Consider the following 25588-nt stretch of genomic DNA (forward strand, 5'->3'; position numbering starts at 1 on the left):
GGGGTATAATACAGGATGTAACTCAGGATCAGTAATGTAATGTATGTACACAGTGACTGCACCAGCAGAATAGTGAGTGCAGCTCTGGAGTATAATACAGGATGTAACTCAGGATCAGTAATGTATGTACACAGTGACTGCACCAGCAGAATAGTGAGTGCAGCTCTGGAGTATAATACAGGATGTAACTCCGGATCAGTAATGTAATGTATGTACACAGTGACTGCTCCAGCAGAATAGTGAGTGCAGCTCTGGGGTATAATACAGGATGTAACTCAGGATCAGTAATGTAATGTATGTACACAGTGACTGCACCAGCAGAATAGTGAGTGCAGCTCTGGAGTATAATACAGGATGTAACTCAGGATCAGTAATGTAATGTATGTACACAGTGACTGCTCCAGCAGAATAGTGAGTGCAGCTCTGGGGTATAATACAGGATGTAACTCAGGATCAGTAATGTAATGTATGTACACAGTGACTGCACCAGCAGAATAGTGAGTGCAGCTCTGGGGTATAATACAGGATGTAACTCAGGATCAGTAATGTAATGTATGTACACAGTGACTGCACCAGCAGAATAGTGAGTGCAGCTCTGGAGTATAATACAGGATGTAACTCAGGATCAGTAATGTAATGTATGTACACAGTGACTGCACCAGCAGAATAGTGAGTGCAGCTCTGGGGTATAATACAGGATGTAACTCAGGATCAGTAATGTAATGTATGTACACAGTGACTGCACCAGCAGAATAGTGAGTGCAGCTCTGGGGTATAATACAGGATGTAACTCAGGATCAGTAATGTAATGTATGTACACAGTGACTGCACCAGCAGAATAGTGAGTGCAGCTCTGGGGTATAATACAGGATGTAACTCAGGATCAGTAATGTAATGTATGTACACAGTGACTGCACCAGCAGAATAGTGAGTGCCGCTCTGGAGTATAATACAGGATGTAACTCAGGATCAGTAATGTAATGTATGTACACAGTGACTGCACCAGCAGAATAGTGAGTGCCGCTCTGGAGTATAATACAGGATGTAACTCAGGATCAGTAATGTAATGTATGTACACAGTGACTGCACCAGCAGAATAGTGAGTGCCGCTCTGGAGTATAATACAGGATGTAACTCAGGATCAGTAATGTAATGTATGTACACAGTGACTGCACCAGCAGAATAGTGAGTGCAGCTCTGGGGTATAATACAGGATGTAACTCAGGATCAGTAATGTAATGTATGTACACAGTGACTGCACCAGCAGAATAGTGAGTGCCGCTCTGGAGTATAATACAGGATGTAACTCAGGATCAGTAATGTATGTACACAGTGACTGCACCAGCAGAATAGTGAGTGCCGCTCTGGAGTATAATACATGCCGTCACTATTATTGGATTGCAGGCAGTGATGGCGGAGGCTCACTGTCACTGTCACTGCTGCGGTCGGTCTTTCCCTTCCCACACTGTCGCGTTCTATACTTACAGCGTTCAGTGATTGACAGCTGAGTCGGTTTCCATGGTCACTGATGTTAGTCTTCACGTAACGCGGGAACAGAAGCGGTTTTAATTTCACCAATCAGCGGTTTCTCCACCGGTCACGTGAGAGTGGTCGAGTTTCTTTTAAAGTGGCAATTCCTCCACAGCGCGCTCAGACTGAACAGACCCAGAAAGAAACTGTCGTCACTTTAAGAATCGCTGTATTACGTTGCATAACCAGCAGGGGGCACTGGGTGACTGCGAGGAGCGGAGGCTGATCACTGATCACCGGATATCGAGGAGTTCCCCTGGGATTGTGCGGCGGCAGCTGGAGGACGGGTGAGGTCCCGGGACACAGGTCCGTCTGTGTCTCATGTACTGAGCTCCAGGCCCGGTGCCTGCTGGGTACTAATTAAAGGGATTATCCATCTGTGTTGTCCCAGGATCCTCTGCAGCCAGTTCTTAGTTATGTTACTGGGAAAGTCCGGTTCTCTCCAGTATGGCGGTGCCCCAGCTCCCTCCTGTGTATCTGCTCCCAGACCAAGAGCCTGGACGTCAGGGGAAGCTGATGGCATCTTCACTGGTGAACTACAACTCCCAGCATAGCTCTCAATGTCACGGCTGGTGGTTTTCTTCAGCTGACTGATATTAGTGATGGTGATGTGATGCGTCCTGTGGTTTACAGATGGAGACGTCCAGATACTGATCAGAAATGTCGTCCTCCGAGCGCCTGGACGAGCTGCGGAGTCTGAACAAGTGTCTACTGGAGAAGCTGAATGTCAACCGGGAGGAGCTGAAGAAGCAGCAGAAGCTATTCACTGCCCGCAACGTCACGGTGAGCGTTATACCTCCTATATCGCCAGCATTACATCACATACTCCAGAGCTGCACTCACTATTCTGCTGGTGAAGTCACTGTGTACATACATTCCATTACTGATCCTGAGTTACCTCCTGTATTATACTCCAGAGCTGCACTCACTATTCTGCTGGTGCAGTCACTGTGTACATACATTCCATTACTGATCCTGAGTTACCTCCTGTATTATACTCCAGAGCTGCACTCACTATTCTGCTGGTGCAGTCATTGTGTACATACATTCCATTACTGATCCTGAGTTACATCCTGTATTATACTACATAGCTGCACTCACTATTCTGCTGGTGCAGTCACTGTGTACATACATTACATTACTGATCCTGAGTTACATCCTGTATTATACTCCAGAGCTGCACTCACTATTCTGCTGGTGCAGTCACTGTGTACATACATTACATTACTGATCCTGAGTTACATCCTGTATTATACTCCAGAGCTGCACTCACTATTCTGCTGGTGCAGTCACTGTGTACATACATTACATTACTGATCCTGAGTTACATCCTGTATTATCCTCCAGAGCTGCACTCACTATTCTGCTGGTGCAGTCACTGTGTACATACATTACATTACTGATCCTTAGTTACCTCCTGTATTATATCCCAGAGCTGCACTCACTATTCTGCTGGTGCAGTCACTGTGTACACACATTACATTACTGATCCTGAGTTACCTCCTGTATTATACCCCAGAGCTGCACTCACTATTCTGCTGGTGCAGTCACTGTGTGCATACATTACATTACTGATCCTGAGTTACATCCTGTATTATACTCCAGAGCTGCACTCACTATTCTGCTGGTGCAGTCACTGTGTACATACATTACATTACTGATCCTGAGTTACATCCTGTATTATCCTCCAGAGCTGCACTCACTATTCTGCTGGTGCAGTCACTGTGTACATACATTCCATTACTGATCCTTAGTTACCTCCTGTATTATATCCCAGAGCTGCACTCACTATTCTGCTGGTGCAGTCACTGTGTACATGCATTGCATTACTGATCCTGAGTTACATCCTGTACTATACCCCAGAGCTGCACTCACTATTCTACTGGTGCAGTCACTGTGTACATACAGTACATTACAGATCCTGAGTTACATCCTGTATTATACCCCAGAGCTGCACTCATTCTGCTGGTGCAGTCACTGTGTGCATACATTACATTACTGATCCTGAGTTACATCCTGTATTATACTCCAGAACTGCACTCACTATTCTGCTGGTGCAATCACTGTGTACATACATTACAGATCCTGAGTTACATCCTGTATTATACCCCAGAGCTGCAGTCACTATTCTGCTGGTGCAGTCACTGTGTACATACATTACATTACTGATCCTGAGTTACATCCTGTATTATACCCCAGAGCTGCAGTCACTATTCTGCTGGTGCAGTCACTGTGTACATACATTACTGATCCTGAGTTACATCCTGTATTATACCCCAGAGCTGCACTCACTATTCTGCTGGTGCAGTCACTGTGTACATACATTACATTACTGATCCTGAGTTACATCCTGTATTATACCCCAGAGCTGCACTCACTATTCTGCTGGTGCAGTCACTGTGTACATACATTACATTACTGATCCTGAGTTACATCCTGTATTATACCCCAGAGCTGCACTCACTATTCTGCTGGTGCAGTCACTGTGTACATACATTACATTACTGATCCTGAGTTACATCCTGTATTATACCCCAGAGCTGCACTCGCTATTCTGCTGGTGCAGTCACTGTGTACATACATTACTGATCCTGAGTTACATCCTGTATTATACCCCAGAGCTGCACTCACTATTCTGCTGGTGCAGTCACTGTGTGCTTAGGAGATGCTTTTTCTGTGCTCCTCCTGCCTTCGTTATTATTTATGGTGTGAGAATGCAGTGAGTGGGTACCTGCTGGGGTTTCTGCATCCAGTAATGGTGTTTCCATGTGACATTAGATCTAATAGCAACTGTCAGAATGGTGAATGCTGCTCTGAAGGTGTATTATAGACAGATAATAGCTGCTTACAATATTGCCCGTTGCATGGGCTGACACCAGAGAACAGCAGCTGCACTGTAGATGCCAATACTCCAGCTTTAGGATTCTCAGTGTGTTATCGCTCTGTTGTGTCTTGGATTCTTTTATTTCTTGCATCTTTCTTCATGTAGAGCTGTGAACCTATAACGGCAGTGGCCGGATCTTGGAGCGGTCGGGATCCAGCTCTGCAGACCTCGCGAGGTTCATCCTCCGCTGCCAGGAAAGCGTTGTGTACCCCCAAGACCTCCTATCCTAGAGGGCCTCCTCCACACGGGGGGTCCGGACTCGGGGGGCGCGCTGCTCTGGACGTTATTAGGGTGAATTCTCCAGTAAAACGCGTCCGTATCCTGAACTCCACAATGATTGACCCCAAATCTGACTGTTCGGGGGTCACAAGCGATTTCCCTGCTCAGTATATCGACAGGTTAGAGGATGACGGAAACCTGCGGAGCAAAGAACCGAGGACCCCAAAATCTATTCTGTGCACACCCACCCGGAGTTCCAAGGTAATGACTGCGCTTCCCACAAATGGACGGACCCCGGTCTGCTGATACAGGGGGCCAGACTGTAGGAATATATGATGTTACTCATGGGACCCCCAATAATCCTGCCTGACAACCAATATGGCAGGTGAAATGACGTTTGTCACCCAACTTTCCCGGGATCCAGATCCTGCAGTGATAAAGGTGAACACTGCCTGACACCTCTGGGACCTGTCCTGGTGCCTGCAGTAGTTGTCAGACGACCCGTAACTCGCCGGCTTCTTGCTGATTGGGTGAAACTCCCTTTAAAAGCCGCCGACTGCTGTCTGATTTCAGCTCTGGGAGCGTTTCCTGTTAACGAGGCAATGTCACGGTTTCAGGCTTATGAAGGCGATTAGTCTGTTAACCCTTTCTTTCCCCACAGAGGTGAGCAGGTAACAGGAGCTGGTTTGGCGGAGCGCCCCTTTAATCCCTCCTGCAGCCCTGGTAAATCTGTCCCCGTGCCTTTAAATGCCAGAGCCATCCTGCACGTGTCTCTGTTGCCGCACTGCAGCTTTAAGGCCGGGTTATCCGCACTTGCATTGAGTGACTTGCAGGCAGTAGGGGGCCAACGTGACTCATTCTGGGGTCTCGCACTCATTCTGCAAACTGACTGACTAAGATTTTCCTTCTGAGAAATGACGGGTACCGGACCCCGAGCGCCCGCTCTGCCGATCCCCCCTGACAATATGAGAAGGTCACCGTCGCTTCTTCTTGCAGAGAGATGCGGGGCGCGTCACCTTCCTGTGCGACGGCGAATCCCCTCCCCTGGAGCCGCGGTGGTCGGCTCGTCCGCTGCTGGGATACGACTGGATAGCGGGTGAGTATGTGTGGACAGAGCCATCGCCTCCAGGTGGCGCCACCTCCTGTGGATGGGCAGACAGATCCTGTTATAGGGGAGCTGTGGGAAAAATAAAGAGCGCCACTCCTGCTTGCAGGTTGTTTCTGGTATTGCACCCTGTCTCCATTCACTGCAGTGGTGCAGAGCTGCAGTACCAGACACATCCTATGGGCAGCCGTGGCGCCTATGGTCCGCTATGACAAAGAAAAACTAAAATTGTCCACGGCGGGAAGTGGTTAATGCTGTCCAACCTAGCCCTACCATTAACCCTCTCTTCTCCAGGACTTTTGGAAGTGAAGTCTCCCATCACCAATAAATCTGACCAGTTTTTCGCAGAGATCAGTGAATTCCGACGCATCAACCGCGATGAGTGCGCGCACGACTGTTTTACTGAGTGAGTCAATGTTGGTGAATTGGGAATTTACAGATGGGGGCGCTGTTGCATTGCGGTCTATGGAAAGTATGTCCTGCAGTAATGGTAAGAAGCGGTACTGCAGGTAAGACATGAAATGCAGTATATTCTGCAATTGCCTTGTAAGGCTACGTTCACACTAGCGTTCGGCTAGTGTGCGTCGCGCTAGCGTCGGGCGACGCACGCGTCATGCGCCCCTATGTTTAACATGGGGGACACATGCGTTTTTGCTTGTTGCGTTTTCCGACACGTGCGTCTTTTTTGACGCTAGCGTCGGACCAAGAAAACGCAACAAGTTGCATTTTTCTTGCGTCCGATTTTCGTCAAACGACGCACGCGTCGAAAAACGCAGCATTTTTGCGTGCGTTTGCACGCGTTTTTCGGTGCGTTGTGCGTCGCGTCGCCGACGCAGCGGCGCACAACGCTAGTGTGAACGTAGCCTAAGCAGTTTCCTTGTGTATATACTCGTCTTTCTTACTTGGGGGGAGCACACCCATTATCACCACTGTCTGGCTTTTGCCTCCTGTTATCCAATCACTCCCACTTGTAAAATAAATCGCTCAGGTGATAAACTTTCTATGTTGGGGAATTACATTTTAAGCAATTCTCTACTATGTTTAAGCAACCTGTTGTGTGTGTCTTCAGATCAGGGGCCCAGGACTCATCGGTGGAACATCTGGACCTCTCGCTGGACACTCATCAGTGTAAGGAGACTTTTCTGCAGCTATTAGGTTGCTGGACTTGGAGGCTGCTCTGATCACAGCTGCCTTTCTGTTTCTGTGTTTCAGGTGTGTACTGTTACCGAGTGAACCAGCGATTATTTACCTCCCCGGTGGGTGCAGAACCTGCGTGTCCTGTATGTAAGAAGCGCAGGGGCAGACGCCTCGTCTCCGCAGAGGAGCCCGCGTACGTCCGGTAGGTGAACGCGCCACTCGCCCAACTCAAGAAGCTATGGGACGGCTGCAGATTCAGGGGAATGAAGACTTTTACAACATTTTTTATTTTTTTTTCATTGCCTTTTAAATACAAAATGAAGCAATTGAGTAAAAAACAATCTCTTGCCGTTCTGTGGTTACAGGTCCTGTACACACTTATGTGTTGCCGTGGCTACTTGCGACATGATCCATACTTTCATTTTTATTTGTATTGGTGAGAAATATTGGACAGATAAAGGGACTGGCAGCCAGGCTTGTTATTAGTCTGTAATTATGGGGCCACGTCGTTCTGCGTAGGAGCTGTATACACAAAACGGTAAAGGATTTTTAATAAAGATTGTTTTAATTTTAAATGCGCGGAAGCAATACGAAAATTCAATGGAATGTAATGTCCGTCCTTATTATAATAGAATGATGTGGTGTCCCAGTAGATAACCTGGTTTATCGGTGTATCTACCGCCCCTTTAAATGACTGTGCAGGCGCCATACTGCTCATGTTCTGTTCCCAATACTGAGGTTGTGTTTTAGGGTGAGCATCCCCCGCAGCACGCTGCTCCCACCTTACAAGTACCGAGCCCACAGGAGAAAAAGCTTCGACCCCACGGACAGCCTCGCCCTGCCGTCAGTAAGTCCAGCCTGTATCCTGTGCACTCCATACTTTCCAGATGCAGCCATTTCTTTGGGGTGCATGCTATTATTGTTCGAGGCCTCTATTTGCTGTCAGTGAATGGAAACTTTCAGCTGTAAAACCAGAGGATCCGGAGCCAGTCTGCTGATACATGTTCTGACCGGCGGGGTCCCCGTGTGATCCGGAGACGGGGGAGACCTCTGGATTTATACGAGGTTCCATTCATTGCATGCAAGCAGTGATCTTACAGATCTAATCCTCACTTTTTGTCCCCATTCGCTTCTGCCTGTTTACCGCACCTGTAACTCTGCACTTGTGTACACATTACCTATGGGACAACATCTCCCAGTATCCGCTGTCAGGCTCTTGCTGGGAGTTGTAGTGCTGCAGCAGCTTGTGATCCTGCCCGGTGCCTTTTACACTATTTGTTTTCTCTCTTTTAGCATTGTTTAGCTGGATGGGAGAACGCCGCACCGTCCTGCAACCTGAAAATCACCAGTCTGGACCTGAGGACCTCAACGGAGCCAAAAACGGAGACTGCACCCGCCACTGCGAGCGCGGTAAGAGAATGCGCCACTGATATCTCCGCACACTAGGGGGCGCAAGTCATGTGATTTCTCTTCTATCCCTCAATCTCCAGGACGCAGCTTCTTATTTCGCTGCACGGGCGACGTCTGACAATCTGCTGAACTTGTCCCGATCCATCGCTTTCCATCACAAGAAGTAAAACTGAAGAGGGCAGAAACTTCAGGACCCGGTAAACGTGGCCGTGGACCCCCCAGTGTCTCGGATATCGACCAGTTCACAACATTATATTCCCAGAAGCCCTCATTATTCTTTATACAAAGTTCTTAAACTTTCTAATATACATACATGAAGAAAGGTCCAATGAGGCACCCGCCCCTTTAATAAATTTGACTTCCTTTTTTTTTTTTTTTCAGGATCTCTGCTTGCTGTCAGTGATCACACGAAGTCTCGTCTTGTGTTATATATTTTGGGAGCTATTTAATTTTTTAGAGGTAAAGTATGTCACCCAGACATCATAGCTGATCGCCTGCTATAGGTCTGTACATCGCAGCGGCACTGACACATTGTAACAAACTGACACTGCACAGGCTGGTGCTGCTGATCTACGTCACTCATAGAGAAATGTGTCTGCATACAAATGGACCAGTGTCAGGTCTGCACAAGCGTCGGCAAGAACCTTTCTATTCACAGACTGCAAGCAGAGATCTTTCAAATGATGAAGCCTTAAATTGGGAAGTTGTTAATTGATTTGCGCCATTGTTTTTGTTAACCCTTAGTCTATACGATGTTACACTGATGATGGTCATGTTTGATGATTTCTCATCTCGGCCCCGCGCAATAACAGGACCTGAAGGTTAATCTCACCGCGGTCTCTCACAGTGGACGACATCTTCCAAAGGAAAGTCTGGAGCATGACCAAAAACAAACAGCTCCCCCCCAGTCAGCAGGCTGTGTCTGGTACTGCGGCGTCACTAGGGGCTACATAATATGTGACTGTTAATCTACATCTCTGTGTTTTCTACACTTCGTGCTGAATGTTATATTTTGATATTTGATTGTGAGAATTTCTATATTTTTACATTTGAAATTAAGAATAATGTACAAAAGTTCTGGCGATTTTTCAAAAATATCAGAAATGTCAAGTGAAACGAGCTGATTTGTTTCCCTGTGGACGGGCGCGTGTCCGAGTCACTCTGCTGTGGGTGCTCAGCACGGCGCGTGACCGCCGGCGTCTCTTACCCTGAGTGTGACCGCAGGCGTCTCTTACCCTGAGTGTGACCGCAGGCGTCTCTTACCCGGTGCGTGACCGCTGGTGTCTCTTACCCTGAGTGACCGCAGGCGTCTCTTACCCGGCGCGTGACCGGCGACGTCTCTTACCCGGTGTGTGACCACCGGCGTCTCTTACCCTGCGTGTGACTGCAGGCGTCTCTTACCCTGAGTGACCGCAGGCGTCTCTTACCCTGCGTGTGATCGGAGGCGTCTGTTACCCTGAGTGTGACTGCAGGCGTCTGTTACCCGGCGTGTGATTGCCGGCGTCTCTTACCCGGCGTGTGATCGGCAACATCTCTTACCCGGCGTGTGATCGCCGGCGTCTCTTACCCTGAGTGTGATCGGAGGCGTCTCTTACCCGGCGTGTGACCGCCGGCTTCTCTTACCCGGCGTGTGATCGGCGACGTCTCTTACCCGGCGTGTGACCGCAGGCGTCTTACCCGGCTTGTGATCGCCGGCGTCTCTTACCCTGCGTGTGATTGGCGGCGTCTCTTACCCGGCTTGTGACCGCCGGCGTCTCTTACCCTGCGTGTGATTGGCGGCGTCTCTTACCCGGCTTGTGACCGCAGGCGTCTCTTACCCGGCTTGTGACCGCCGGCGTCTCTTACTCGGCGCGTGACCGGTGACGTCTCTTAACCGGCGTGTGACTGCAGGCGTCTCTCACCCGGCTTGTGACCGCAGGCGTCTCTCACCCGGCTTGTGACCGCCGGCTTCTCTTACCTGGCTTGTGATTGCAGGCGTCTCTTACCCGGCTTGTGACCGCAGGCGTCTCTTACCCGGCGTGTGACCGCCGGCGTCTCTTACCCTGTGTGTGACCGCCGGCGTCTTTTACACGGCGCGTGACCGCCGGCGTCGCTTACCCTGTGTGTGACCGCAGGCGTCTCTTACCCGGCGCGTGACCGCTGGCGTCTCTTACCCGGCGCGTGACCGCTGGCGTCTCTTACCCGGCGCGTGACTGCTGGCGTCTCTTACCCGGCGCGTGACCGCTGGCGTCTCTTACCCGGCTTGTGACCGCAGGCGTCTCTTACCTGGCGTGTGACCGCCGGCGTCTCTTACCCTGCGTGTGACCGCCGGCGTCTTTTACCCGGCGCGTGACCGCCGGCATCGCTTACCCTGTGTGTGACCGCCGGCGTCTCTTACCCGGCGCGTGACCGCTGGCGTCTCTTACCCGGCGCGTGACCGCTGGCGTCTCTTACCCGGTGTGTGACCGCAGGCGTTTCTTACCTGGCTTGTGCTCCACATTGAAAGGGGTTAAAATCTACAGCAGGAATTGAGAGCGCTGCTCCTGGAAAGTTGGGTGACAACTGGTGTGCGCAGCATTAGAGCTTCCCGAGGGTTGTCACCCAGCTTTCCCAGACTCCTGGACAAGTCCTGGTGCTATCAGTTGGAGGGGATTTATTGCAGCTCTTGACAGATGTATCATTCAGGACCCTGGGAAAGCTGGGTGACACACCTTGTGGGAGCGATGTCAGCAGACTTTTATCAGTGTCTGTCGGTTGTCTGAACCCCGCAGCCTTATCGACATTAATAAGAGGGGGAGGGGTGAGAATAGTAATAACCACGAGGCTTTTTACAGGAAACGCAAATAGAAAAGTCATCGTTCCTAGTATTCGCCGGCCGCTTTCTGTTCTTCTTGCTCATTTGGTCGTTTTTACTTTTTGCATAATTCTAATATCATGCGGTAAGTTTAGGATGACTCCAGGTACCGTAACTGGTGCATCGGCCCGGGGTCTATTCATGTATTATGCTGGCGGCAAGTGATATATTAGGGAATTACATTGTGAGCAGGTTCCCGGGATCCTGTCGTCGGCTTGTAATCACTACAACCCCCATCAGATCCCTCTGCTGTCATTATGGAAAGGACACCACTGATCTGTTCAGGGACAGTGGGAAATTGCTTGACATGCAATTCCTAAAACATTTTTCTATATGGGATGAAAAAGTGGAAAGCGCCTATTGAGGGGTTATGATATCAGTCCATACTGTTTATCATGGACGGCGGAGAAGAGGGTCGGCGGGAGCTGACACATGAATGGCGCCCTGTATAAACCAGTGCTGTGGCGATAACTACAACTCCCAGCATGCTGTGATTGGCCGCACACTGGTGATACCTGTGTACGTTATACGGAACGTTCGCTGTCCTCGCTGCGCCGGCGGCCGACACGTCCGTTTCTTTTCTCACTAGTTGTGGTTTTATTATTCCTGTTTGCTGCTCTGTTCTCGGGGCCGGAGCGCGTTCACATTGGCCTGGTATCATGGTGACTCCACATTGGCGCTGACTATACAATGTCTTATGTCAGGGCCTGCGCTCTATTCATATGTCACCCGAAACCTCATAATATGGCGCAAATTCTGATTTACTGGGAAAAAAGCTGTAAGAATCCAATAGTTCTGTGCCCGTGGCGAGGATTGGCCACGTGTTCCGCCGCAGCGGCTCATATCGCCATTTTGTTCCTAGTGACGTTGTGCAGATGGCGGCTCTCAGTGACTGATTTGGGTTTAATCTCCACCATTTTGGACCCTGCTTTATTTCTCTATGATGAGACTATTTAGGGTCTGTCTGCGGTGGGGACAAAAGGCCGAAAATATCTGCAGTGTAGCGATCCGGCCCCGTACTTGTGCACAATGGCTTATGGCTGCTCAGAAGGAACCCGAGGGTCTTGGAAAGTGTGTGGTGGGAGGCGCGATACGTCAGATGTCATTTTACTCTGAGGTGACAAGAATCGGTGTCGTCAGCGCTCGAGCTGAATCCACTTCATGTGCCGCCTCCACCCTCCGCCTACACGTGTGCCCTTTCCACGGCTCGTACTGAGCAGCGCAGGTGGCGTCCCCGACATCTCACCGACCTTTACAGGAGCGGCCGATCTGCTCCAGACGAAAACACGACCGACGTTCATCAGGGGCGAAGAACGGACCGGACGCGGAAAGTTCGCCCTCCGGAGATTTTACCTTCCTGCACCCCTCGTCTGCCTCTCCTGCCCGTGCTCCACATTGCTCATGGGTGAGGAGGCTCCGTCTGACCATTATCAATGTCGGCCATCTTGGCGCTCGTAGGAGGCATTACCTGTCACAGAGCGTCCTGTCCCTCCATAACACAGGTTCTCTGTCCGGGCGGAGACATGGCTGACTGCTGGCGGACAAAGCGTCCCGTATAGACTGTACACCCATCAGCCATAACATTAATATCACCGGCAAACCGTGTTGATTCCCCTCTGGTCCATCAAGGCCCGGACTCCGCACTCCTCCTCAGACCCGACCGGTTTTTCCAGCATTTCCCACAGGTGATTGATTGACATGAGGAATTTGGTGACAAGTTGTCACCTCTGTCTCTGCCATGGTCCCCGGGCATAAGGGAAATCAGTGCAATGGGGGCTGGTATAGTGTTAGGTGGGTGGCACATATCACAGCCACATGATACCAGCAGAGCATCACCCCGTCACGCCCCAAAGCATCGCCCTGTCATACCGCAGAGCACGGCCCGTCATACCGCAGAGCATCGCCCCGTCACGCCCCAGAGCATTGCCCTGTCATACCGCAGAGCATGGCCCGTCACACCGTAGAACATCGCCCCTTTACGCCCCAGAGCATCACACCACAGAACATCGCCTCGTCATACCGCAGAGCATGGTCCGTCACACCATAGAACATCACCACTTCACACCCCAGAGCATCGCCCCGTCATGCCCCAGAGCATCGCCCTGTCACACCGCAGAGCACGGCCCATCACACCGTAGAACATCGCCCTGTCACACCCCAGAGCATTGCCCTGTCATACCGCAGAGCATGGCCCGTCACACCGTAGAACATCGCCCCGTTAAGGCCCAGAGCATCACACCACAGAACATCGCCTCGTCATACCGCAGAGCATGGTCCGTCACACCATAGAGCATCGCCCCGTCACGCCCCAGAGCATCGCCCTGTCACACCGCAGAGCACGGCCCGTCACACCGTAGAACATCGCCCCATCACACCCCAGGGCATCACTCCCTCACCGCAGAGCATCGCCCTGTCACACCAAAGAGGATCACCCCACCACGCCCCAGAGCATCACCCCGTCACCACAGAGCATCACACTGCAAAGCATCCCCCATGTCACACCCCAGATCATCACCCCGTCACACCCCAGAGCATCACCCCGTCACGCCCCAGAGCATCTCCCTGGAGCATCGCCCCGTCATGCCCCAGAGCATCGCCCCGTCACACCACAGAGCATCGCCTCGTCACGCCCCAGAGCATTGACCTGTCACACTGCAGAGCATCGCCCTGTCACGCCCCAGAGCATTGCCCTGTCACACCGCAGAACATCACCCGTTCACGCCCCAGAGCATCGCCCTGTCATGCCGCAGAGCAAGGCCCGTCACACCATAAAACATCGCCCCGTCACACCGCAGAACATTGACCCAGAGCATTGCCCCATCACGCCACAGAGCATCGCCCTGTCACACCGCAGGACCTCGCCCCATCACGCCCCAGAGTATCACACCACAGAGCATCGCCCCATCACACCCCAGGGCATCACTCCCTCACCGCAGAGCATCGCCCTGTCACACCAAAGAGGATCACCCTGTCACCGCAGAGCATCACACCACAAAGCATCCCCCATGTCGCACCCCAGAGCATCGCCCCGTCACGCCCCAGAGCATCGCCCCCTTCACGCCCCAGAGCATCGCCCCGTCACGCTCCAGAGCATCGCCCCGTCACGCTCCAGAGCATCGCCCCGTCACGCTCCAGAGCATCGCCCCGTCACGCTCCAGAACATCGCCCCGTCACGCCCCAGAGCATAGCCCCGTCACGCCCCAGAGCATTGCCCCGTCACGCCACAGAGCATCGCCCTGTTACACCCCAGAACATTGCCCTGTTACGCCCCAGAGCATTGCCCTGTCACGCCCCAGGGAATTGCCCTGTCACACTGCAGAGCATCGACCCGTCACGCCCCAGAGCATTGCCCCATCACACTGCAGAGCATCGCCCTGTCACACTGCAGAACATCACCTCGTTGCACCGCAGAGCATCACGACACAACATCACCTCGTCACACCGCAGAGCATCACCCTGACACACAGCAGAGTATCACCTCATCACGCCGCAGAACATCGCCCCGTACACCACACAGCATCACTCTGCAGAACATCACCTTGTCACACCGCAGAGCAACGCCCCATTAGATTTCAGATATTGCAGTAGCACGCAGCAGGACATCACACTGCAGAGCATCGCACCATCACATTGCGTCCATGGATTTGTCTTTTTTACCGTTTGACCAGACAGCTGGGACTCAACCAATCAAAAGAAGGTTTACCACCACCCACCGTGGCCTGGGGTTTTGTACCTTCCCGGAGTTTTCCTACAACAGTAGCCCTTCCCCTTAAAAGTTAAGCTGTCACCACGTTTTTTCCACCTAATTGAGAGTAGTATATTGTAGGGACAGAGAACCTGATTCCAGTGATGTGTCACTGAAATGCTTGCGGCAAAATCCCTGTTTTGTCTGCTACCGACCTAGCAGAACTTGAATGCTGAGCTCTGTATAACCCTGCCCACACCATTGATTTGCAGCTTTCTGTGGATGCTGTGCATAGGCAGAGAGCCACCAATTAGTAGTGTGGACAGAGTTATACAGAGCTCAGCATTTAGAGAACTGCTATATCTGCAGCGGATGAAATAGGGATATTATCAAAACTGCAGTAATCAGCCCAGTGAGTGACACATCGCAGAAATCAGTGTCTGCCCCTAGACCATGGTGCTCTCAAATGAGGTAGCAAAAACCTGTTGTCAGATTCCTTTTAATATCTGCACCCTGCTGGGAATTGGTGACTTAGGCGCACACTTATCCAGGCACACACTGTACGTACTGTACGAGAATCTGCGCCCACTCGGTTTCCTTTTCCTAGACAGTGGTTGATGTCACCGCAGCAGCTGAACTCTCACTCATTTCCAACACAACAGAACCAAATGAGAGACTATAACTCCCAACATTTCCCGATAACTGCAGATACGCTGGGGAAGGCACGACACGGAGGGACAGCGATGGGGTCATGTTCTGTGCCACTCCATGCCATCTGGCGCCCCCTGTGTCCAGGGATGGCACGACACGGAGGGACAGCGATGGGGTCATGTTCTGTGCCACCCCAGGCAATCTGGTGCCCCCTGTGTCCAGGGATGGCACGACACGGAGGGACAGCGATGGGGTCATGTTCTGTGCCACCCCATGCCATCTGGCGCCCCCTGTGTCCACATCTTGTATCACTTAGAAGGCTCAGAACCTTTATGCACCAGAGCCATAGTGTGCCCCGTATGCGGGATGCCATCCTCACCACGAGCAGCAGTACCTCATTATAGCAGCATACGGGGCCTTACAACTGTCCGGACGACGTCTGCTACATCTCTGATCTCGCCATTTGGACTTAGTATCAGAAAGTTACAACTGGATTAATGGACACTTGTATGTACATTTCAAGAAGGCTCCACATTATTGCTCCATCTGCATCTGTTCCTTTGTTTTCAAGACCTCTGCTTGCTGTCATTGAATAGGAACCTTCATTATTTACCTACATTGGCTATAAACCTGTCCTAGTAATGTGATGGGCACACATGGGGCACGGCCCGTTACCGGGTATGGGGCTGATGCACCTTGATGACCCGTGCACCTGTGTGCCCACCCATCACATGACCAGGACAGATTTATATTTGCCTCATGAAAACAATAAAAGCTTCTATTGAATGACAGCAAGCAGAGATCTTGAAAACTAGAATAAGAACAGAAAGTATATTGAGATAAGACTCCCAATGGGGGAACAGATGAGTGCAAATGCCCAAATATTGGGCAGGGCAGGATAAGGATAAGACTGGAATAAGCTGAAAAACATGAGCAACTGCACACCTTCTAATGCAGAATCTTCTGGATATTGTATAGAGGCAGCTGCATAAGGGCCGCCAGTGCGAGGGGGCGCACTGCCATAACATCAGCTTCCATGAGATTACATGTAAGGGCCTGTGCTGATGACCTTCATGGCTCTCAGTTAATGCTGTAGTATGATGGGTGATCAGAGAGTAAGGGCCCCAGATGCGGTTCTTGCACAGGGGTCCTCAGTGTCTTCACACAGTCATGAATCAGAATTGAAGTATTGGGTTGAGTAGCTACAAGCGTGCGACAACCAATCTTTGCAGGGGGAGGACTTCAGTCACTTGTGGTCACGTTCTGAATGACTGTGACAAAATGATAGAACGCAATGATCGGTGTGAAAAAGCGAAGCTGCTCTCTGACATGACACCTGCAGTGTGAGCAGCACAGCACAAGGCTCCGCAGTGTAGACGTAGAGCAGCACAAGGCTCCGCAGCGTAGACCTGGACCGCACAGGGTAAGTACAAAGCTTCTGCGCTCAGGCTTACTGACGTATACACAGGTGGAGCAGACTTTAGTGCCCAGGGCTTATTACAGACCTGGCATTAATCCCTAGGATGGGGTGACAAGTGCAGTTTTTGTGCATTTTTTGAGCCAAAGCCAGAAGTGGATCCAGCAGGAAATAAATGTACCCATTTTTCCTTTACACTTCCTCTTCCAGGATTTGGTTCCAAAAACTTCTAACGCTTTTCCAATCCAAGGCCGGGTGACACAGGGTTAATTATTCTTCCTTTTATTCTGTCCTAGTGTGACACAATATATCACTGGTAAATTATCAGTAGAGACAGCGGAGGGTTAAACTGCCTGGAATGTTCAGAGTTAGGATGTTGTGATTATGTGGATACTTTCTGACACTTTGATAAATAAATGTTGGTCAGAATATAATTAACCCCTTAGCTCATTCACAAGCGATGAGAAAGCGACATGACAGCGGCAGTGATACTGATCGGTGGACATCAATCATGGACGGCAGTTTTTACATATTTCCCCTTGTAATTAATGTTGCTAGTTTGGGGTGAGATGTAATTTGATGTAGCGGGGGCACCACCAGCAGGGTACACCAGAGGTGCCCGGAGCACGGGGAATATATATATATATATATATATATATATATATATATATATATATAGTGTGTACATATTATAATAGTATATATACTGTGTACTTTATGGCCACGGATGAGCTGTATATGGCCGCCTGCATGCCATGGTCACATTTATCTTTTCTTATACTCATTTTCCTCTTTCTTCTGCTCTTCTGTAGGGACACCATGTTCTTCGCTCAAGAAATTTCCGTCCTCATCCTGATCACAGGGATCTGTCAGGTAAAGCTTTATTATATTCACAAGTCTTCTCTGGGGCTGGGGGTGTATTTTTCACTTTTTATTAGAGGGGGTTGAAGACTCGTCATGAACAGACTTTCCACTTGATGTACGATAAGCGTGGAGGCGTCCTACTTTATAATGGTGCAGGAAAAATAGAACAGTTCATATAGATAGATAGATATACACAGTCTATCTATCTACAATATATATTTATATATATATATATATATACACGTAGTTCACCTCCACCTATTTTACCTTTCTATATGGGAATTATAAATCTTACTTGATATTCTTCAGTGTTATATCATGCGCCTCATCATCGTGCTGTAAGGGCATGCTGGTAGTTGTAGTTGTTCTTATCTTTCGTGCCCATGTGGCAAGTATTATTCTAAAATTGCATCATTTTTGTCCTTGGAAAACAGTTATACTTCTGAATATTAGGAGCCATCATATATATGTATTTGTTTTCGTAACATTGACTCACATGTGATATTTCCATGGGGACGTGTCACTCGTGTTCTCTGCATCTTTGACTTCTATTAAGGATATAATCATGATTGTATGGTCTATGATGGAGCGTATGGACCCTGCACCAGTCGGATCCATGTAAAGGAGTTTTAATATCAATGGCCGATCATTAGGCGGGATCATCAGTATCAGATCATTCACTTGTCTCAGACAGAACTGCAGTACCACTCATGGCCACGACACAGTAATCGGCGCTGTGCAATTTCCAGTGTCCCTAGACTCTCCTATAATGAAGCCCAGGGGACGTATTTATAAGGGATCATTTCACTGTAATTATTGGAGGCAGTAGCAGAGCTACCAGGGGGGCAGAGGGTGCGTGCCCGGAGCTCAGAGGGGACCACCCGGAGCTATGCTACTGTAACTGTATCGGCGTGCGCAGTCTGGCATCATCATATGCAACCTGTGAGTGCTGCACCTTCAGAGCAAGCTGGGACTTGTAGTTCTGCAAAAGATGGTACCAGACCAGGACAGCAAACAGTAAAGGCTGCACAGTAAAGGGTGCAGAGGATGCCATCACAATGATGCACCATAGCAATCACTGGCACCGATGCCACATCTGCATCCCGGAGCCCCCCACTCTCCTGTCCCAGGGTCCGGTGCTATTAATATCCTCTTGCACAGCTGGAATACCCATCCCTGACTAACGAGGGGCGAGACCAGCAGAACAAAAGCTTACCAAAGCAGTAGCGTAGCTACTGGGGGGCAGAGGGTGCGGGAGCTCAGAGGGGGCCCACCCGGAGCTACCCTACTGTAACTGTATCGGTGTGCGCAGCACGCCGATACAGTTACATTCTGTGGCAGAGCAGGGAGAATCGGTCTCCCTGCTCTGCTGCCCGGCCGCTGTGGGGCCCCTGAGCAGGCGGGGGAGCCCGGTGCCAGCAGTGGGCCCCCACCCATCACTGCAAGGTCAGCTCTATCAGCATTTAGCCGATACAGCTGACAGCATTGATGAGGGAAGGAGCGAGCAGCACTCCTTCTCCCATCACCCCCCTGTCAGTGTCTGACATTACTGATGCTGACAGTGGGCGCGATGATGTCACCACCCGGCGCCCGCTGTCAGAAAATGAGCAGGAGCTCGGAGCACCGCTGGAAGGAGGAAGAGAGGTGAGTATTTATTTATTGTTTTTTTTATGGGGCCTGCCTTATACTACAGGGTCTGCCTATGGGGTACTGTCTTATACTACAGGGTCTGCCTATCGGGTGCTGCCTTATACTACAGGGTCTGCCTATGGGGGTACTGTCTTATACTACAGGGTCTGCCTATGGGGGTGCTGCCTTATACTACAGGGTCTGTCTATCGGGTGCTGCCTTATACTACAGGGTCTACCTATGGGGATGCTGTCTTGTACAACACGGTCTGCCTATAGGGGTACTGTCTTATACTACAGGGTCTGCCTATGGGGTGCTGCCTTATACTACAGGATCTGCCTATGGGGGTGCTGCCTTATACTACAGGATCTGCCTATAGGGGTACTGTCTTATACTACAGGGTCTGCCTATGGGGTGCTGCCTTATACTACAGGATCTGCTTATGGGGGTGCTGCCTTATACTACAGGATCTGCCTATGGGGGTGCTGTCTTATATTACAGAGTCTGCCTATGGGTGCTGCCTTGTGCTATAGAGTCTGCCTGTGGGGAGTGCATTATACTATATTGAGTACTATCTGGTGCATTATACTATATGGAGGCCATTGTACAGTGTGGGGATTACAGTGAAGGGGCCATAATACAGTGCTGGAGCCATCAAACAGTTAGGAGGCTACTAAGGGGTCAGTATACTGTGTGGGTGGTACTATACAGTGAGGGGGCATTATACTGTGCATAAGAGAGCATCATACTGTGTATAGGGGAGCTGTAGAGGGGGGAAGACTCGGGACATTATTCAATGTGAAGTGGGCACTTATTGTTATAGGGGAACTCAGGTTACTGTGACTATTAAAGGGACACACACTAGGCAATATTATTTTCTAGGGGGCAAAATGTGGGCTCTGTTTTCTAGGGCACTTGCACCCAGCATTACTATATTATAGAGGGGTGATTTAGAATTTAAAGGGCACAGAGAACCACACAGCAGGTGCAGTAATAGGGACACATACGGCAGCAGCGGCTCAGTATTGGGGTATCAGGTGCAGTAGTAGGGACACATACGGCAGCAGCTGCTCAGTATTGGGGTATCAGGTGCAGTAATAGGGACACATACGGCAGCAGCGGCTCAGTATTGGGGTATCAGGTGCAGTAGTAGGGACACATACGGCAGCAGCTGCTCAGTATTGGGGTATCAGGTGCAGTAATAGGGACACATACGGCAGCAGCGGCTCAGTATTGGGGTATCAGGTGCAGTAATAGGGACACATACAGCAGCAGCGGCTCAGTATTTGGGTATCAGGTGCAGTAATAGGGACACATATGGCAGCAGCGGCTCAGTATTGGGGTATCAGGTGCAGTAATAGGGTCACATATGGCAGCAGCGGCTCAGTATTAGGGTATCAGGGGCAGTAATAGGGACACATGGCAGCAGTGGCTCAGTATTGGGGTATCAGGGGCAGTAATAGGGAAACATACGGCAGCAGCAGCTCAGTATTGAGGTGTCAGGTGCAGTAACAGGGACACATACGGCAGCAGCGGCTCAGTATTGCGGTATCAGGGGCAGTAATAGGGACACATACGGCAGCAGCGGCTCAGTATTGCGGTATAAGGGGCAGTAATAGGGACACATACGGCAGCAGCAGCTCAGTATTGGGGTATCATGTGCAGTAATAGGAACAGATACGGTAGCATCGGCTCAGTATTGGGGTATCAGGGGCAGTAATATGGTCACATACGGCAGCAGAGGCTCAGTATCGGGGTATCAGGGGCAGTAATAGGGACACATACGGTAGCAGCGGCTCAGTATTGGGGTATCAGGTGCAGTAATAGGGACACATACGGCAGCAGCGGCTCAGTATTTGGGGTATCAGCAGGATGAGGAGTTTGTGCAGGTTGGGAATAGATGGTGATGGCTGGAATATGAGAAGTGAAACGTGTCTTTGTTGTATTCTCTGCAGACGAGTCCTGGCTGGAAGAAGTTGTCATGTCGGTCTGGGCCAGATGGAAAAGACGGGAAAAGTGAACAAATCCATCAGAAAGGACGTCAGTGGTAAGATATTATCTGTAACTGTGTTGTGATCTGTTACATGTTCTGTAGGGCTGGTATGTACCACTGACCATATGGCGGTAATATCCATGTTGGTCTTTATATAGAGATTATCTTCAGTAATAGCGCAGTCATCTGCTGAGGTTCTCCTCCACTATTAGGGCGCGTCACCCAATTGTAATGAAGGTTACCTGGTTAGCGGCCCACTCAAAAGTTTCGCCCCCCCTGAACCAAAACCCTAGCTACGCCTCTGATTGAAGGCGATATATAAGTAGACATTGATTGATATTGACCCCTAGGATCCAGGATTAGAAAAACATGGCTACATTCTTTTCAAAACAGCGTCACCACCCTGTCCATGAGTAGTTTCAGGAATTGCAGCTCGGCTACAATCTAGTGCATGTGGCACCTGGAGATATGCCAGTATGTGCACTATGCCCAGGTCCTGCATCCTGTGCGGGTATTCACCTGCATCTGCTCTCAGGGTCGCTCTGTGCTGCTCATATCAATTAGTCAAATGGAAAATCTGATCAGTCATATTTGTGTATTTTCGGTGCAGTAGAGCTATCGCTTCTGTCTAAAAACCACATCACACGTGTGGAGCTTAGAGGGGCTCGTGATGCAGGAAGACGCAGAACAGGCACAAACGGCTCCTCTGCCTCAGTCATTTCATGATAGAAGTGGGGGGCGTCTTCTGAAAGACGGCAGCTTATGGGGGATATTAATATGAACATATTTATATAGTGCTGTGTAAAAGTATTCTAAGGCAGATGTGGAAAAAATGCTGCACAGTAAGAAGGAGAAGCGTTCAGAAATAGAAATGTGAATCGTTTATTTTATAAATTAATAAAATGAAAAGAGAATGAACAAAAGAGACATGTAAAACCCATAACTATTTAGTGACTGTCCGTCGCCTCCAACATCAGTATCTGGTGACCGCCCATAACCTCCATCATCAGTATCTGGTGACCGCCCGTCGCCTCTATCATCAGTATCTAGTGACTGACCATCACCTCCATCATCAGTATCTGGTGACCGCCCGTCACCTCCATCATCAGTATCTGGTGACCGCCCGTCGCCTCTATCATCAGTATCTAGTGACTGTCCGTCGCCTCCATCATCAGTATCTGGTGACCGCCCATAGCCTCCATCATCAGTATCTGGTGACTGACCATCACCTCCATCATCAGTATCTGGTGACCGCCCGTCAGCTCCATCATCAGTATCTAGTGACCGCCCATAACCTCCATCATCATAGTAACATAGTAACATAGTTAGTAAGGCCGAAAAAAGACATTTGTCCATCCAGTTCAGCCTATATTCCATCATAATAAATCCCCAGATCTACGTCCTTCTACAGAACCTAATAATTGTATGATACAATATTGTTCTGCTCCAGGAAGACATCCAGGCCTCTCTTGAACCCCTCGACTGAGTTCGCCATCACCACCTCCTCAGGCAAGCAATTCCAGATTCTCACTGCCCTAACAGTAAAGAATCCTCTTCTATGTTGGTGGAAAAACCTTCTCTCCTCCAGGCGCAAAGAATGCCCCCTTGTGCCCGTCACCTTCCTTGGTATAAACAGATCCTCAGAGAGATATTTGTATTGTCCCCTTATATACTTATACATGGTTATTAGATCGCCACTCAGTCGTCTTTTTTCTAGACTAAATAATCCTAATTTCGCTAATCTATCTGGGTATTGTAGTTCTCCCATCCCCTTTATTAATTTTGTTGCCCTCCTTTGTACTCTCTCTAGTTCCATTATATCCTTCCTGAGCACCGGTGCCCAAAACTGTACACAGTATTCCATGTGCGGTCTAACTAGGGATTTGTACAGAGGCAGTATAATGCTCTCATCATGTGTATCCAGACCTCTTTTAATGCACCCCATGATCCTGTTTGCCTTGGCAGCTGCTGCCTGGCACTGGCTGCTCCAGGTAAGTTTATCATTAACTAGGATCCCCAAGTCCTTCTCCCTGTCAGATTTACCCAGTGGTTTCCCGTTCAGTGTGTAATGGTGATATTGATTCCTTCTTCCCAGTATTATTATTATTTATTTATTTATATAGCACCATTAATTCCATGGTGCTGTACATGAGAAGGGGTTACATACAAGTTACAGATATCACATACAGTAAACAAACTAACAATGACGGACTGATACAGAGGGGCGAGGACCCTGCCGTTGCGGGCTTACATTCTACAGGATTATGGGGAAGGAGACAGTAGGTTGAGGGTAATATCTGGTGACCGCCTATAACCTCCATCACCAGTATCTGGTGACCGCTCACTACCTCCATCATCAGTATCTGGTGACCGCCTGTCATCTCCATCATCAGTGGTGACCGCCCGTCACCTCCATCATCAGTATCTGGTGACCGCCTGTCATCTCCATCATCAGTATCTGGTGACCGCCTGTCACCTCCATCATCAGTATCTGGTGACCGCGCATCACCTCCATCATCAGTATCTGGTGACCGCCCATAGCCTCCATCATCAGTATCTGGTAACCGCCCGTCACCTCCTTCATCAGTATCTAGTGACCGCCCATAGCCTCCATCATCAGTATCTGGTAACTGCCCGTCACCTCCATCATCAGTATCTGGTGACCGCCCGTCGCCTCTATCATCAGTATCTGGTGACCGCCCATAGCCTCCATCATCAGTATCTGGTGACCGCCTGTCGCCTCCATCATCAGTATCTGGTGACCGCCCATAGCCTCCATCATCAGTATCTGGTGACCGCCCGTCGCCTCCATCATCAGTATCTGGTGACTGACCATCACCTCTATCATCAGTATCTAATGACTGCCCGTCGCCTCTATCATCAGTATCTGGTGACCGCCCATAGCCTCCATCATCAGTATCTGGTGACCGCCCATAGCCTCCATCATCAGTATCTGGTGACTGACCATCACCTCCATCATCAGTATCTAATGACTGCCCATCGTCTCCATCATCAGTATCTAGTGACCGCCCGTCGCCTCCATCATCAGTATCTGGTGACCGCCCGTCGCCTCCATCATCAGTATCTAGTGACCGCCCGTCGCCTCCATCATCAGTATCTGGTGACCGCCCGTCGCCTCCATCAGTATCTGGTGACAGCCCATCACCTCCATCATCAGTATCTAGTGACCGCCCGTCTCCTCCATCATCAGTTTCTAGTGACCGCCCGTTGCCTCCATCATCAGTATCTGGTGACCGCCCATCACCTCCATCATCAGTATCTTGTGACCACCCGTTGCCTCCATCATCAGTATCTGGTGACCGGCCATCACCTCCGTCATCATCAATATCTAGTGACTGCCCTTAGTCTCCATCATCAGTATCTAGTGACTGCGCATAGCCTCCATCATCATTATCTGGTAACCGCCCGTCACCTCCATCATCAGTATCTGGTAACCGCCCGTCACCTCCATCATCAGTATCTGGTAACCACCCATCACCTCCATCATCAGTATCTGGTAACCACCCGTTGCCTCCATCATCAGTATCTGGTGACCACCCCTCACCTCCATCATCATTATCTGGTGATCGCCCGTCACCTCCATCATCAGTATCTGGTGACCGCCTGTCACCTCCATCATCAGTATCTGGTGATCGCCCGTCACCTCCATCATGAGGATCTGGTGACCGCTCGTCGCCTCCATCATCAGTATCTGGTGACCACCCGTCATCTCCATCATCAGTATCTAGTGACCGCTTGTCGCCTCCATCATCAGTATCTGGTGACCGCCCGTCACCTCCATCATCAGTATCTTGTGACCGCCTGTCGCCTCCATCATCAGTATATAGTGACTGCCCGTCGCCTCCATCATCAGTATCTGGTGACCGGCCATCACCTCCATTATCATCAATATCTAGTGACTGCCCATAGCCACCATCATCAGTATCTGGTGACCGCCCGTCATCTCCATCATCAGTATCTAGTGACCGCTTGTCGCCTCCATCATCAGTATCTGGTGACCGCCCGTCACCTCCATCATCAGTATCTTGTGACCGCCCGTCGCCTCCATCATCAGTATATAGTGACTGCCCGTCGACTCCATCATCAGTATCTGGTGACCGGCCATCACCTCCATTATCATCAATATCTAGTGACTGCCCATAGCCTCCATCATCAGTATCTGGTGACCGCCCGTCACCTCCATCATCAGTATCTGGTGATCGCCCATCAC

The 25588-nt window shown here is 50.1% G+C and overlaps 2 protein-coding genes across 7 annotated transcripts in view; both read left to right on the plus strand.

The window, feature by feature from the left end:
- Positions 1–1678: 1678 nt before the first annotated feature.
- On the plus strand, positions 1679–9404 carry MIIP (migration and invasion inhibitory protein). 4 transcript variants are annotated; one of them, XM_069743078.1, is made up of 11 exons: positions 1679–1817; positions 2164–2313; positions 4520–4894; positions 5630–5729; positions 6033–6144; positions 6808–6866; positions 6951–7077; positions 7626–7722; positions 8169–8285; positions 8366–8482; positions 8667–8794. In XM_069743078.1, exons 2-10 carry the CDS (start codon positions 2191–2193, stop codon positions 8450–8452), a joined length of 1197 nt encoding a protein of 398 aa, XP_069599179.1. In that variant the 5' UTR covers positions 1679–1817; positions 2164–2190; the 3' UTR covers positions 8453–8482; positions 8667–8794. The 4 variants fall into 4 exon arrangements, with proteins under 4 accessions (XP_069599179.1, XP_069599176.1, XP_069599177.1 ...); XM_069743075.1 differs by having other exon boundaries at positions 8366–9404; XM_069743076.1 differs by having other exon boundaries at positions 1718–1836; positions 8366–9404.
- Positions 9405–12141: 2737 nt separating this feature from the next.
- Positions 12142–25588, plus strand: part of LOC138651267 (tumor necrosis factor receptor superfamily member 8-like) — a 39149-nt gene continuing 25702 nt past the window's right edge. The window contains exons 1-2 of one of the 3 annotated variants that reach the window (XM_069741333.1): positions 12142–12523; positions 17684–17744. In XM_069741333.1, the coding sequence (XP_069597434.1) occupies positions 17691–17744 (54 nt within the window). In that variant the 5' untranslated portion in view covers positions 12142–12523; positions 17684–17690. The other 2 variants (XM_069741335.1, XM_069741334.1) reach the window with 2 other exon arrangements.

This window comes from Ranitomeya imitator, chromosome 10 (genome assembly GCF_032444005.1).
Source record: "Ranitomeya imitator isolate aRanImi1 chromosome 10, aRanImi1.pri, whole genome shotgun sequence".
Lineage (NCBI taxonomy): Eukaryota > Metazoa > Chordata > Amphibia > Anura > Dendrobatidae > Ranitomeya > Ranitomeya imitator.